Source organism: Malaclemys terrapin, chromosome 17 (assembly GCF_027887155.1).
Source record: "Malaclemys terrapin pileata isolate rMalTer1 chromosome 17, rMalTer1.hap1, whole genome shotgun sequence".
Classification (NCBI taxonomy): Eukaryota; Metazoa; Chordata; order Testudines; family Emydidae; genus Malaclemys; species Malaclemys terrapin.
The window spans coordinates 11,326,852-11,340,151 of NC_071521.1; the positions used below are offsets into that span (position 1 = coordinate 11,326,852).

Genomic DNA, 13,300 nt, shown 5'->3' on the forward strand with positions numbered 1-13,300 from the left:
AATGATCTGAGATTACTGAAACAAAGGATGTTTAAGATCCTCACCAGTTTTGCGGTTTATTATTTACATATCACTCAGCTTAGACAATGAAAATGTACTAATCAGTTTCAGGGCTATCTCTAATCAATTTCACTACAGTTCCCAGGCTTACCATGTTTAAATCTCAACCGCACAAACTATTTTTTTCCCCAAACATACCAACTCACATAATATACAACACAATGCAGTGCTTTCTCATACTGTACTAAAGAAGTTTTATTTTACCATAAGTATACAATATAATTTGTAAAAAGCAGGAAAATATCTGTACAAAATGCAAGCAACTGGAAATACAGTGTCTCTCTTTCTGATGTGAATGGGCACACCAAAGAACTGCCACAGTGGATCAGACCAGTGGGTCCATCCAGTCCAGGACTGGTCTCCGACAGTGGCCAGCACTAGCTGCTTCAGAGAAAGGTGCAAGAATCTCTGCATAAATAGTTAAGGACTAACTGGCCCACAGGGAAAATTTCCTCTTAAAAGTTAGCAACTGGTTCAAGCCTTCAACCTTTCAAATCGCTTAAAAACTTTACTATAATAAACCTGTATGCTTTTATTACCCCTGAAGTCTTCTTTTAATTCTGTTAAGCTTTTGGCCTCAATATCTTGTGGCAATGAGTTCCACAGGTTAGTTGTGTGTCATGGTGTAATAGTATTTCCTGGAATGAAGTTGGTGAAACAGCTAGTGCACTCCTCAGGACACAACACTCTCCTTTATTCTGGAAATATGCTCACTAGGTACATCAATTCTACCACCACCTAGGGGGCAGGCAGGGGCTTTGACACAGACTACAAAAAGTGTATCCTGATGACCTGGACGGTCAAAGGTGGTCAACATGGACAATCATAATCTAGGGAAATCTGATTATGGAACAATTCCCCATGCCTCATACGCAGTATTCTGATTTGCAGAACAGTGGGCAACAATTGACTGAAATCTTCCTTCTATTATACCAGTGAGTAAGGGACGTACCGACTGCAGCTCACTAGGTCATGTATAATGTTAATATGGTCAAAGTGCATTGTGTGTTTAAAATGGTCAAAGTACATGAAAGCATTTCTGCTAGTAATAGATTTTGTAAAAACCTACCAGATTTTGTCACATTATGTTAGAAACTGATTTCACTACAAAGCTAAAGTAAGAGTCTACTTCAGATCTAAGCAAGATCTGCCTCTCTCTGATACTTACTCTTTAAAAAGTCGCTTGCAGAACTCAGAACTTAAAAAAAAAAAATAGTACATTTTACCAAAGGCCCATTAAGCTGTCAGGCAGCAGTCTGAATATCCCCATATCAGCGCTGATTTCTACCATGTTTGTCGAAATAAAAACTCCTTTTTATAACCCCATTCCTACTCCTGCCTGATTCATTCAATGAGGTCACAGCCCAGCATCTGAATCCATGGATGTGGACTGTGACAACACCTCTGAAATAACTGGGCAGGAGGATGCGGGGGTGGCAGATTATAAGGAAGAAAACTCATCTTCAGAAAATAGATCTGGGTCATCAGCAATAATGGGAAACGAAGTGCAAGAGCATGTAAACGGGATTCTGCAAAACGTTTTGTAACGTTCACTTGCTACATGTTGAGGGGACTACAATCTTACAACAGCGCAAAAAGCTCAAAACTTTGATTTGATGCTGCAAATAGGTGTTAACTTTGATGGACAGGAGCACGTGAACCCAGCTCTCATGCAACATAGGAAATGTGTGTCTTACAAGGAACCTTTAGCATTTCATACATGATCCTTATATTCGTCTCTATGAAGTCATATGTACAGATTTCATATTCTAGCTAATTAGGTGGGAAAGGTCACAACTGTGCCATGGAGAAGATCTTGTATTAAATAAAACAGCAAAGACTCTCAAGCCTCCATCCAGGCTGTCTCATTACATTGCTAGGAGGTCATTTCTTCAGACAAAGAATGCAAAGCACTGATCATAATTGCAGCACACTTAAAGGTCAAAATCTCCAGACTTTAAGACTGAAAAAATGCTTAATACAGAGATACACGCAATTCATGCAATAAAGGAAAAGAATCGCCAAAGCAGATGCAAACAAGGAGAGGGACAAATCAAAGCACTATGAAAAGGCAGCAAGGTGGCTTTGCTGGGAACCCCAGTCTGAGTATAACAATGCCCACAGCTCTGGGGAAGAGGTTATTCTGCTGACCATTAGCTTAACAGGAATGAGAGATGCTCTATTTCACAAAGAGTCATGATTTTTAGGAATCTCTGTACCTTTAAATGACAGATGGGCCAATTTAACTACCTCACCTTACACGGCAATACCTTCACAGTATGTGTGGGTAAGAACGACCACCATGGCAGACTTGAGACTGCCTCTTGTAGAGGGTTTTCTACAGTGCAGTGTCCCATATCAGAATGCAACACGTCAAGGTGTTAGTGTAAGTTATAAGATGTAATGCACCTAGATCCCATATTGCTACACACTGAAATTCAAGGGCTTTCTGGAGCTTGAGAAGTGGGCGAGCTCTCAGTGTCATTCTTACCTGTGAATGAAGTTTTTCTTCTCCAGGTACTCCATGGCTGAGGAGATCTGAGTCGCCATGTACAGTAGCACCACCGCATTCACCTCCTGCCGGTTACACTCGCGCAGATAATCCAACAGATTCCCATAAGTCATGAACTCTGTGATGATGTAGAACGGAGGTTCCCGTGTGCATACCCCTGCGGAACACAGTTTTGAAAACATTGCGTTTCTTCTGGAATGTTGATGTCTGCAGATTCTGCTCTTTGGGCAATTTATAAGTGTGTGTATATGGGAGGGTGGGTGAGGGGTGAAGGAGGAGAGAGTTTCCTACAAACTGGTTAGCAGTTTGTTTTAGATTTCCTGCTTTAGGCTCTTGTATCTTAAATGTAAGGAAGAAAAAATAATTGAAATCAAATACACCGCTACCCCTATATAACGCGACCCGATAGAACACGAATTCGGATATAACGCGGTAAAGCAGTGCTCCGGGGGGGCGGGGCTGCGCACTCTGGAGGATCAAAGCAAGTTCGATATAACGCGGTTTCACCTATAACGCGGTAAGATTTTCACTCCCGAGGACAGCGTTATATCGAGGTAGAGGTGTACTACTTTTACAAATTGTGAATTTTGCGAGATAATAAGTCTCTGTATTTGCAGCCTTGGTACAGTAAGCAGCTTATCTGCTCCTTAACAGCCATATCACTGCACAAGGGTTTAATTCAAATCCCTTTGCTTGGCATTTCTATCACTTACCTAATAACTGCACCAAGTTAGGATGCTTGATCTCTTTCATGACTGCGGCTTCTTTTAAGAACTCTTCTACTTCCATGGTGTCCTCCTGAATAGAAAAAGAAAAGCTTCAGCAAGGATAATATGCACAAGGTGGAAACAGATTTTAGCATGTGGACTGAAGAATCACTGCAAACTGAAGGGGTAAAGCTGCGACTGTCCCAAAACTACTGCTCCTTACTGCAGCTGCATCACGCTGCTGGGTGGGGCTCGATCCTCTGTTTAACTGGTCTACTGTCATTCTTATACCACCTCTTTTGGCACAAAAAAACGATTTCCCCTTTTGTGGTAGGCCCTCTCCTGCAGGGAGATTATCTGCTTAGAGAAGCCCATTTAGAGTTGACATCTTTAGAAAAAGACTGAGGGCACTTGCTCATGCCACGAGAAATAGTACTAGGGTGACAAGAGGTGAATGAGGCAAGATGACAGATGAGAACAAAAGGCAAAATGCTACACATGCAGATGCCTGAGGCTATCTGCATCCATTATGGACCACCATTTCAACGACTCAAAGAGTCGTCTCTGTTGATTGGGTCTGTGACAACTGATGGTGGTTGCTTCACAACTGAAGAGTGCAGGTTTTATGGCTTATGAATTTGTTCCTGGCTTTTAGAGTCTAATCTGTGATGTAAATGTTCTGGCTAGATGTTGCTGCGTATTTGTTGAGTGTCATTAAGTTGCTCGCAATTATACAAAACAAAGGAAGATACTGTCTTTATTTGACGGGATAAATATTTCAAAACAAATGTGCACTGGAAGGCCAAAAGGTCATTTCAAAGTGGTTCAAAAATATATTTTTAAACACAACTATTCTTTCTATATCAATGTTTCTTTCACTGGTGGATTAATGCGGATAGGCTTCCTAGAAGAAGTGTTTTAAGGAGGGATTGCAAGGGATTTGCTGCTGCTGGTAAGGCTGATAACACAGGTCTGGCTGCTATTGTAGACCTATTTCATTGTTAGCACTGATAGTTCTATTCAAACAGTTTCACTCCATCATTTACTGTTCCTTTACGAATTGGTACTGTTTGATCGGCAGCTGTAGTTTCCTGACACTGTCAATACTACACAGCTGTGAGGTTCTTGGGAACAGAAATTTAAACCATTTCCTTTGGCAAAGGAAATTGTGTTAATAATCAGAGTTTCCAAATGATCCTAAATACTTGTTCATCTAATGTTTGATATGTGAACTCCACCAGGATCATTCTGTACAGAAGATTGCAATTGTTCCTTTGTGTTAAATCTCTTCAAAGAAAGAAGTAACAGAAAGGAAACAAAGAATTACTGTAATAATTATTTGTTTGATAATCTAGTGCTCATGAAAAGTACCAGATGTATCCAATTTCAATTTCCAATTATATCACATCACAGATCAGGTACAGCAGCGTCAGCAGCATGACGTGCTTCCTTAGCACAACACAGTAATATCTCAACCTTGACCTGAAGAGACTACCTCCAGGGGCATCAGGGTAGCTAAGGCTGCATGACCAGTTCAAATCACCAGCCTCTCTGCTAAGAAAAACAACAAAGATTTCATCACGTCAGTCATGACAGATGTAAACTAGATATCTCTGCACTATGAAAAGGACTGAGATGATCAGTTCATTTTACAACGGGACGTGAAAGTGCCCTCACACAGCAATAATTTTTGGTCACGATCAGCAGCAGGTTGGATTCAAACTAATGGCCTAGAGGTTAGAAAGCTTCGTCTCCAATTGCCAATCCATTCCCTGAGCTATCCTCCACCAATAACATTGTGTTTCTGTTATCTCAGATCTGTGTGGGACATTACTATACCCAAGTACAGTGGAATAGGCTAGTGGGAAATGCACAAGCACTAACAGATTCTCTAGCACCATGAATTAAATGCGATAGAAGCACAGAACATGTTACTTTAGGCCCTTGTTTTCTCTCTCTATAAACTACTTTGGTTCAGCAGGCTCTGAGCTACTTCTAACCAGTTTAAAGAAGACTGGGTAACAAACGGGCTGCAGTGAGATGCAAGGGAAATAATTCATCAAGCACTAAGGATATCAGAAGAACCAAGGATGTTTTTCCCCTAGTTTTTCTTTTCATTATTATTTCTAATATACAGATCCAGGGCATGGAGGGAGACAAGGAAAGGCAAGAGAGCTTCGGAAAATATTCTCTTAACGGACAATAAAATGAGTGCTTTGGGTTTCCCCTAAAGAAGCAACTGAACACTTGGGTATTCCTGCTGGAGTTGGAATATAAATGTGAGGTATTCAAATATTCCCTGAAACTTTGAAGATAGTCATAATCCCATCTGTCAGACAGTAGACTGATGGATTTAAGGAAGGTGGATTATGAATTTGCTTTTAAGTATGGTTTAGTGTGCATAATTTCAGATTACAGCACTTCTTCAGTCTCTTTTAGGGTGTTCGAACATTTCCCAGGGGAGGATGCTGCTCTGAATTACATTATGAACCATTTTCAGTCATAAAATATTTACTTGGCATATTTGAAACAGTCACGGTCCTTATCAAGGTAGCTTTTTCTGACGCACATACACGGAGATTTTACGGGATAACACACTGTGCCTTTGCTGCTAGATGTTTTCATCAAAGCAAACAAGAAAGGAATGCAAAATTATTTGAGGTAAGGGAGAAAAAAACATCTTTGAAACACCCCTTAACCCTCAAATACCACAAAATCAGCAAGACTGGAGATGGCTACAATAAACTCAGTGTTTCAGGAAAACAACTGGTCTTTCATTATTCCTCTAAATAGATATTTCATTCTGCTTGTCAAATCCCTTTTCTAGCAACACTATGGGGTTCAAGGCAGAGTTCTTCCCAGCATTCTCCTGTGCAAATGAGACAGAATCACACTTTAACACTAGGTGTCACTCTCTCCATATATAAAGAGGAAAGGGGACTTGAAGTGTTATTTTTCTTTGGATGAAACCAAGTGGGGAACAGTAACTTATAACAGGAACCTTCTAAAACAACTAATTGCCCAAATAATCACCTTCTGAAACCATAACCCAGGAACACTCTGGTAGCCGGAATTCAAGGGGTTAAAAAAAAAAATCACTTTCCCCAGGTCCAGGACACATTTTTATTCACAGACATAAAGCATATATACATTCCTCTCCATTTAATGATTTCCAACATGAAAGCTTTCATTTGTTATTGTTTCCGCCCCACCACACCACACTGCAACTCCAGCAATGATGGCATAGTCTGAAGCTCGCATTTGAATTCCTAATAGTAAGAGTTTACGCTATGTGGATGGAAGGCACTATGGGATCTCAATGTGCTTTTTTTTGGTTTATAAAAATCAAAACTCAATGCCTTTGTGAGCTAGATAAGTATTATCCCCATTTCACAGATGGGAAACCAAGGCATAGAGAGACTAAGTAGCAGAGGCAGGAACAGAACCCGATTCTCTGACTTTCAGTCCAAGCCACAAAGGGTAGGTCTTCACTACCGGCTGGATCAGCGGGCAGCGATCGATCCAGCAGGGATCGATTTATTATGTCTAGACTCGATCCCGAGCGCTCTCCCGTCGACTCCTGTACTCCAGCTCGGCGAGTGGCGCAGGCAGAGTTGACAGGGGAGCGGCAGCAGTTGACTCACAGTAGTGAAGACACCACGGTAAGTCGATCTAAGTACATCGACTTCAGCTACGTTATTCACGTAGCTGAAGTTGCGTAACTTAGATCGATCCCCCCCAGTGTAGACCAGGCATAAGCGTCTAATCTATTTTGGTTGTGGATAATTAATCCAGAAAGTTCCTTCCCCTCATCCTAAATCTTTTAACAGTGAACAGCTACTGAAATGCCTATTTTCTAGGTGGACAAGGAGCTCGTCTTTTGGGGAAGGCACATGATGTGACTAGAACAATTATGTCTCTGAAGTACCAGTGAAGCATGACCTCTCATTACATTGCCTGTTTCACATCCCACAGTAATCTTTACTGATTTGTGTCAGTTATGTGACAGCTCACCTTTGCAGCTCTCCTTCCCCAAAATGTGAGAAACACACATGTCCAAGGCTTTAGCCTGGTTATTGGACACAATAAGGTCCGGCCTATATTACAAGTCAGAACAACATTGTAAGCCGCTTCCCTGACTTGGTTGTAACTGTTGTGTAGATGGAGCCTTGGAAAACAATACAGAGCCCTGTGCTGATACAAAATTTGGTCTGTGGATATAAAGTAGATATCCACAGTTGTGTAGGGCTCTAACAGTACAAATGGTCCAACTCTCTCATAAACATAAAATAATTAGAAGAGGCTGACAAATACAGTTAACTAACAGCCACAGATGTTCTAGACCAGATGTCAGCAAAGGAAGGATTTTCAACAATTTGCATCATCTGACCCTGACGGAGGAAGACAGACAGAGACCACTACCCAATACCAGGCTTAAGAAGGGGTTGCATAAAACTTGCATTCCAACTGGAAGGCTATGAATAGAAGCTTTAGTTCCTACCTTTAAGGTCTTCACAGCCACTGTAAGGTTATATTTCTTCCAGACTCCTTCGTACACCTCTCCATACTGGCCCCCTCCAAGTTTGTGCTTCATGGTGATGTCGGTTCTCTCAATCTCCCACTTGTCATAGTTTGGAGACACTCCGTAGATAGTGGGCTTGTTGCGCTTGGGTGCTGGGTAGTGTAGAGTGGTGATGAGCCCATCTGCTACAGTCGAATGGTGATGGACCAACTCTGCCAAAGTGTTGAAGCGGCTCTCGGAGGAGACATACAGCTGAAAAGCAACCACGAGAGAGAGAGGGTTCATCACACAACACAAACAGGGTATTGATAAAATTGCTTTAACATGCACACACATATATTATATTTTGGTTTTGTTTCACTGTTGCTTACCATCTCAAGCATCTCACAAGCTAAGCAGAGTTGAGAATGACCAACACTCGGATGGGAAAACCTCTGGTGTAGATGACTGAGCAAGCAATAATCTTTCCTCTGAGTCAATATGGATCCAGTGGCCTCAAATAGTGTTGTGGGTCACCCTGCTGCTGTTGGAAGTGCTCTCTTTCAAAGGAGGCCCTGGCCACTTGTGGTCATTTAAGATCCCATTCACTTTTCTGAAAAGTGGGATTGTTAGCCCCAATGTCCTGACCAAATTCCTACCTTCCTAAATTCCCTCTGAAGTTTCAGTAGAACACCATATTCCTCTTCACTCTTGTGCTACAAGATTGTGTAGTGCTGCTGTGTGGCATTAAACAGCTGGGCTGTTCCAATCCAGTGATGGCTGCAGAGCAACACCACACTCTGGATGAAAGATGCTACACAGATGTAAGACCATTGCCACTGAACGTGAGCCTCCTGTGGAACACCCTAACAGTATGCTGCACATGCCTTTCTCTAGGTCTCTTACACATTTAGCAAGCTTGATGCATTTTGAAATGAAAAATCCCTTAAAAATGCTGGATAAGGGACTCCAGAGTAACACACTGCATTCCCAGTGTTCAAATTCCAACCCATCTCTCTATCCCTTGGGCTCATGGAAGCTGGTAACATGGGGAAAGGATGCCGATAATCCCCAAAGTAGAGAAGGGGAATGTTTCACTCCACCAGCATATTGGTCTGCGCTGGAAGCAGCATGCTGAAGGTGGCAGAGTTCCTCTTTTCAACCGAAGGACGGAGCCTTGTCATGGAGCCAATTCAAAGAACATCATCACCAGCTTAGCAAGAGGAGGAGCAGTAGTGTGCCTATCAGACAAGGGACATGCATCTGCAGCAGGGAAGCGGACGGGAATCAGATGGGGAAAGTGAGGCCTAGCGTAGTCTCTAGTTTAAACCCTGCTCATCCCACTGTGCAGGCTCTGGCTTTCTGGATTTGTGTTTGGTTCAGTGCACCCAAGCAGGGGGAGGGCTGGGGACTGGAGATGACAGAATGTCTCTCTGAATGAATTAGAGAAGGTGAGAGGGAAGAGATTGGGAATAAGGAGAAGGGAAACCAGACAGCAGTTGCATAAGACGAGGAAGCCTTATGGTGCAAGAAAAGTTTTCTCCCAGCATCCCCTCCTCCCCCCCAAATCTCATGAAACACACAAACAGGTCAGCCAAATGGTTAAATACATATAGTAACCCTTAAGGTTAGTCACAATGGGCAGAAGCTTCCAGTGCTCCAGGGACTTATCTGAAACAATGCAAAAAAGGTAAAAGCTGAACCAGACACAGCATAACCCAGAGGGCAAAACTGAAATGTGTAATCTGCAGTGATGGCCCCATGTTCTGTCTGTCTCTGTACCGCAGCATGAGTCACAAATACGTTATGCTGTTGCAGCCCTTTGTGTCTATTATCTTTCAGGCTAAACAAGAATTACAGGAGTCTTGTCCTCCGTAAAGTTTCTGGGAAATGTAACATCTATGTAAAATTTGGTGCCTAGAAGATAGTTGTGCTGTAGGGACACCCTCCTCCACTGATATGGGGCCATAATCCTTGTCTAAAATGGCATTTCTTCTGAGGAAAATATCCTTTGAGCTATTGGAAGAGAGGCATACGTGCATGCCCAACTGCTAGTCTTTCTATTAAATCATTTGCATAGAAGCCACAAAATTAACCGTTCAGGGGATAACACAATGACTAATGGACGCATATAGACATTGTGAGCTGGGGAGTTTTGCACAATGAACTATGGAGATCTACAGTCCCTTCTTCCTTTTCTTTAGCTGCCTTCGCCATTGGTAAGGCTCATGCAAGTCTATCTATAGAAGGCAGAGTTGGCTCAAAAGGGGACATTTTCTAACCCCCTACAAAAGTCAAGACAACACTCTTCAGTGAAGTGTAAAAAAACCTTCAGAACAGAAGAGGTGAAAGCACTTTTAGCGCACACAGAGAATAATGAACCAACATAAATGATGCAATGCAGCATAGCAAGAAACAGCCAGCTGTTAGTGGAGCGGCCTAGTGGGACTCGGACTCCTTTAGCAACTATTCCAAGCTACTACAACCAATGTTTTAAGCAGACAGTATCTGTATGAAAGCAACTTCTCCTCTGATACTAACTGTTCAGACACCACATTGATGGGTGCAACAAAGAATGTAATTAGACCATAGTTCAAGATCCCTCTGGCATACAGTGTGCTGATAGTCCTTTGCATTAAAAAACCGTGCTCTTGGTCTTATACTGCTGGTTTTCATTTTACAGTCTCGAAGCACTTCATATATAGGAATTGAACTTCACAATATTCCTGTGGGGCAGATTATATGCCCATTTTACATTTCTACTGGCACTGGGTTTGGGAAAATATTGTTTTTAATTAATCTAAATTTTAGGCCAAATTGGATGGTACAGTGTTTCTTTAAATCCAGATGAGGAAAGTGAGACACGGACGTTAAAATGACTTCACAGAGTCCACAGCAAAGCAGGAAATAGATTCCTCTGTCCTCAGCTAAGACCCCAAAACTACACTTCCTCACATTTTTGCATGCACAAAATTTACTATTCACAAATGGATCCAAAATAAAAACTTCACTGTACAACTTTTCTGTAGACAGGGCTTTTCTATCCTGATGCTCAAATCCTAAATTCAATCCTGAACGCCTTACTTCCCATCAGCACTAATGGAAACCAGAATTATGCTGGTGTGTTCAAATCTACATCTGGAATTTGTGGCATGCATCAGAAGAAAATGAAACAAACAGCAGCTATGAATGGCTAGGCTATGCAATAAGCCACATACACATTCTGACCAAATATTCACTACCTCTCTCTTCCTCAGACCTCTTTCCCCAAATATTCACCCCACCTGTTTGTCAAAGAAATTGCACCAGGGACCCTCTGTTGCTGCTGACAGCAGTCCTTGTATAGACAGAATGGATTTTAGGCTTCTGCAATGTGTGGGGGTCACATGGAATGTTCATATAAATTGTTTACTGGCTGCACTGCTGATACGCTGCCCAGGCAATTCTCGTAGATCCTCAGAAAAACCGTGATGCTGGCCCTGCTTCGAGGGTCTCCTGTCTGTTCTGCCTGCACAGATTAGCTGCTCACCAAGCTGCATTCCCTTCTTGGCTAAGGCTTTTTAACATTCACCCACTCCCAGAAAAGTCTCATTGGATTCCAGGGCTGACCCACCCTGCCTTCTGATGCATATGTAACCTCAACAGATTTCATCATCCACAACTGCAAAAACAAAATTAAAATATATAATCACCACCACAAAACGAAAAGTGCACAGGTAGCCATGATAAAACTATCAGGGTTTCAGTGATGGGTTTCTGTCAAGGTCACTTACTGGAAGTCCAAGAGGAAACAGAGAGAACCATATAAGATACACAGTCCTGTGACCCTATATGCTGAGAATGACACAATTTTAAAACCAGTACGACAATGCTGTTTGTTTGATTTGGTTACTGAATAGGAGGACTTGGCCTCAAGTGCAACCAAACTCAGGAAAATCAAACTCTCTGGAGCACGGAAGTGGCTTACCCTGAACCTGGCTGCCCTATGCCAACCAGCCAAGAAGGAACATTTTTAATACCTTCCTTAAAGTAAGGCAGATGTGGTCTGGGTGAAGATGAGCCAGTGAAGTGGGAAGTGAAAACATCTTGAAGATCTTATTTTCTAAGCTGTGGAACCCCAGTGGATTTGATTTAAATGGTGCTAAAATTAAAAAGTAGTCCTCTCTATCTGACCTTTCCTATACCCTTCAATTTTCCTTTGGAAAAAAAGCTGAATAAAAGCTGTGCTATGCAAGGCACATTTTTATGCCAAGCAGCAGTTGTTCCACACATTTTTGTAATACCTCCTTCTCCTGACACTGTGTTCACTCAGTCACAGGATATGATCCCACCACCACCATTCATCCTAACTGTAGCGCTTGCAGTATTAAATTCCTCAGATGGGCTGACTAATGATACAGCAAGCTGAGAAGGCCCCAGATGCCCAGAGAGCTATGGGGAAGGGCTTTGCCATTTGCTTTTCCTTTTGGAGAGAGACGATTAATGGTTAATACAATTTGATACTCAGCAGTTCAAAATGCAGGCGTCCAGCCTGGCCAGTTCACTTGGTAAGGACTTGGACATTAGCGCTGTCCCTGGTAGAGACCACATCACCTTCTCCCTTCCCCCACCATAGCTTTTGGATTTCATGTGACTGTCAGCTACAGGTTTGTTTTAATGAATTCTGCTTGTCTGTGCCTATTCTCAACAATGTCGATTAAAACAACTCTGGGGAAAAGAAACCATTAACCTGCTTAGTAGAGATCTGAGCTGATTACCAGAGCTCTGCTTGACTCTTTCCCCGGATAAATAGCGCTGCCAAGATGCAAGTGTGAGGGTTGGATCACAGAAACCCCCTTGGGAGCTGCCACCTGATGTACCAAGACTACCCGCTCCTGTTTTCCCTGCCAGCTCAGGACTCCAGCACCCTGTCTTGCTGAGCCAGACGCTCCCGTCTGCTCCAACACAGACCCAGGGTCTGAATCACTTGTCCCAAATCTGCAAGTTTACCTGAAAACAGCTCAAAGAAGCGTGCTTGTCTTTAGCACTCAGATGCCCAACTCCCAATGGGGTCTAAACCCAAATAAATCCATTTTACCCTGCATAAAGCTTATGCAAGGCAAACTCATAAATTGTTCACCCTCTATAACACTGATAGAGAGATATGCACAGTTGTTTGCTCCCCCAGGTATTAATACATACTCTGAGTGAATTAATAAGGAAAAAAGTGATTTTATTAAATACAGAAAATAGGATTTAAGTGGTTCCAAGTAGTAACAGACAGAACAAAGTAAGTCACCAAGCAAAATAAAATAAAATGCGCAAATCTATGTCTAATCAAACTGAATACAGATAATCTCACCCTCAGAGATGCTTCAGTAAGTTTTTTCTCAGACTGGACACCTTCCAGGCCTGGGCACAATTCTTTCCCCTGGTACAGCTCTTGTTGTTGCTCAGGTGATAGCTAGGGGATTCTTCATGATGGCTCCTCTCTCTCTCTCTCCTTTGTTCTCTTCCACCCCTTTATATATCTTTTGCATA

At 42.3% G+C, this 13,300-nt stretch overlaps 1 protein-coding gene across 3 annotated transcripts in view; it reads right to left on the reverse strand.

The window, feature by feature from the left end:
• Positions 1-13,300, reverse strand: part of ABL1 (ABL proto-oncogene 1, non-receptor tyrosine kinase) — a 119,001-nt gene that overhangs the window by 10,463 nt on the left and 95,238 nt on the right. For all 3 annotated transcript variants that reach the window (XM_054007539.1, XM_054007540.1, XM_054007541.1), the window contains exons 4-6: positions 7,781-8,053; positions 3,286-3,370; positions 2,552-2,729 (exon numbers count right to left, since the gene is read on the reverse strand). In XM_054007539.1, coding sequence (XP_053863514.1) covers positions 2,552-2,729; positions 3,286-3,370; positions 7,781-8,053 — 536 coding nt within the window. The remainder of the gene's footprint in view (positions 1-2,551; positions 2,730-3,285; positions 3,371-7,780; positions 8,054-13,300) is intronic.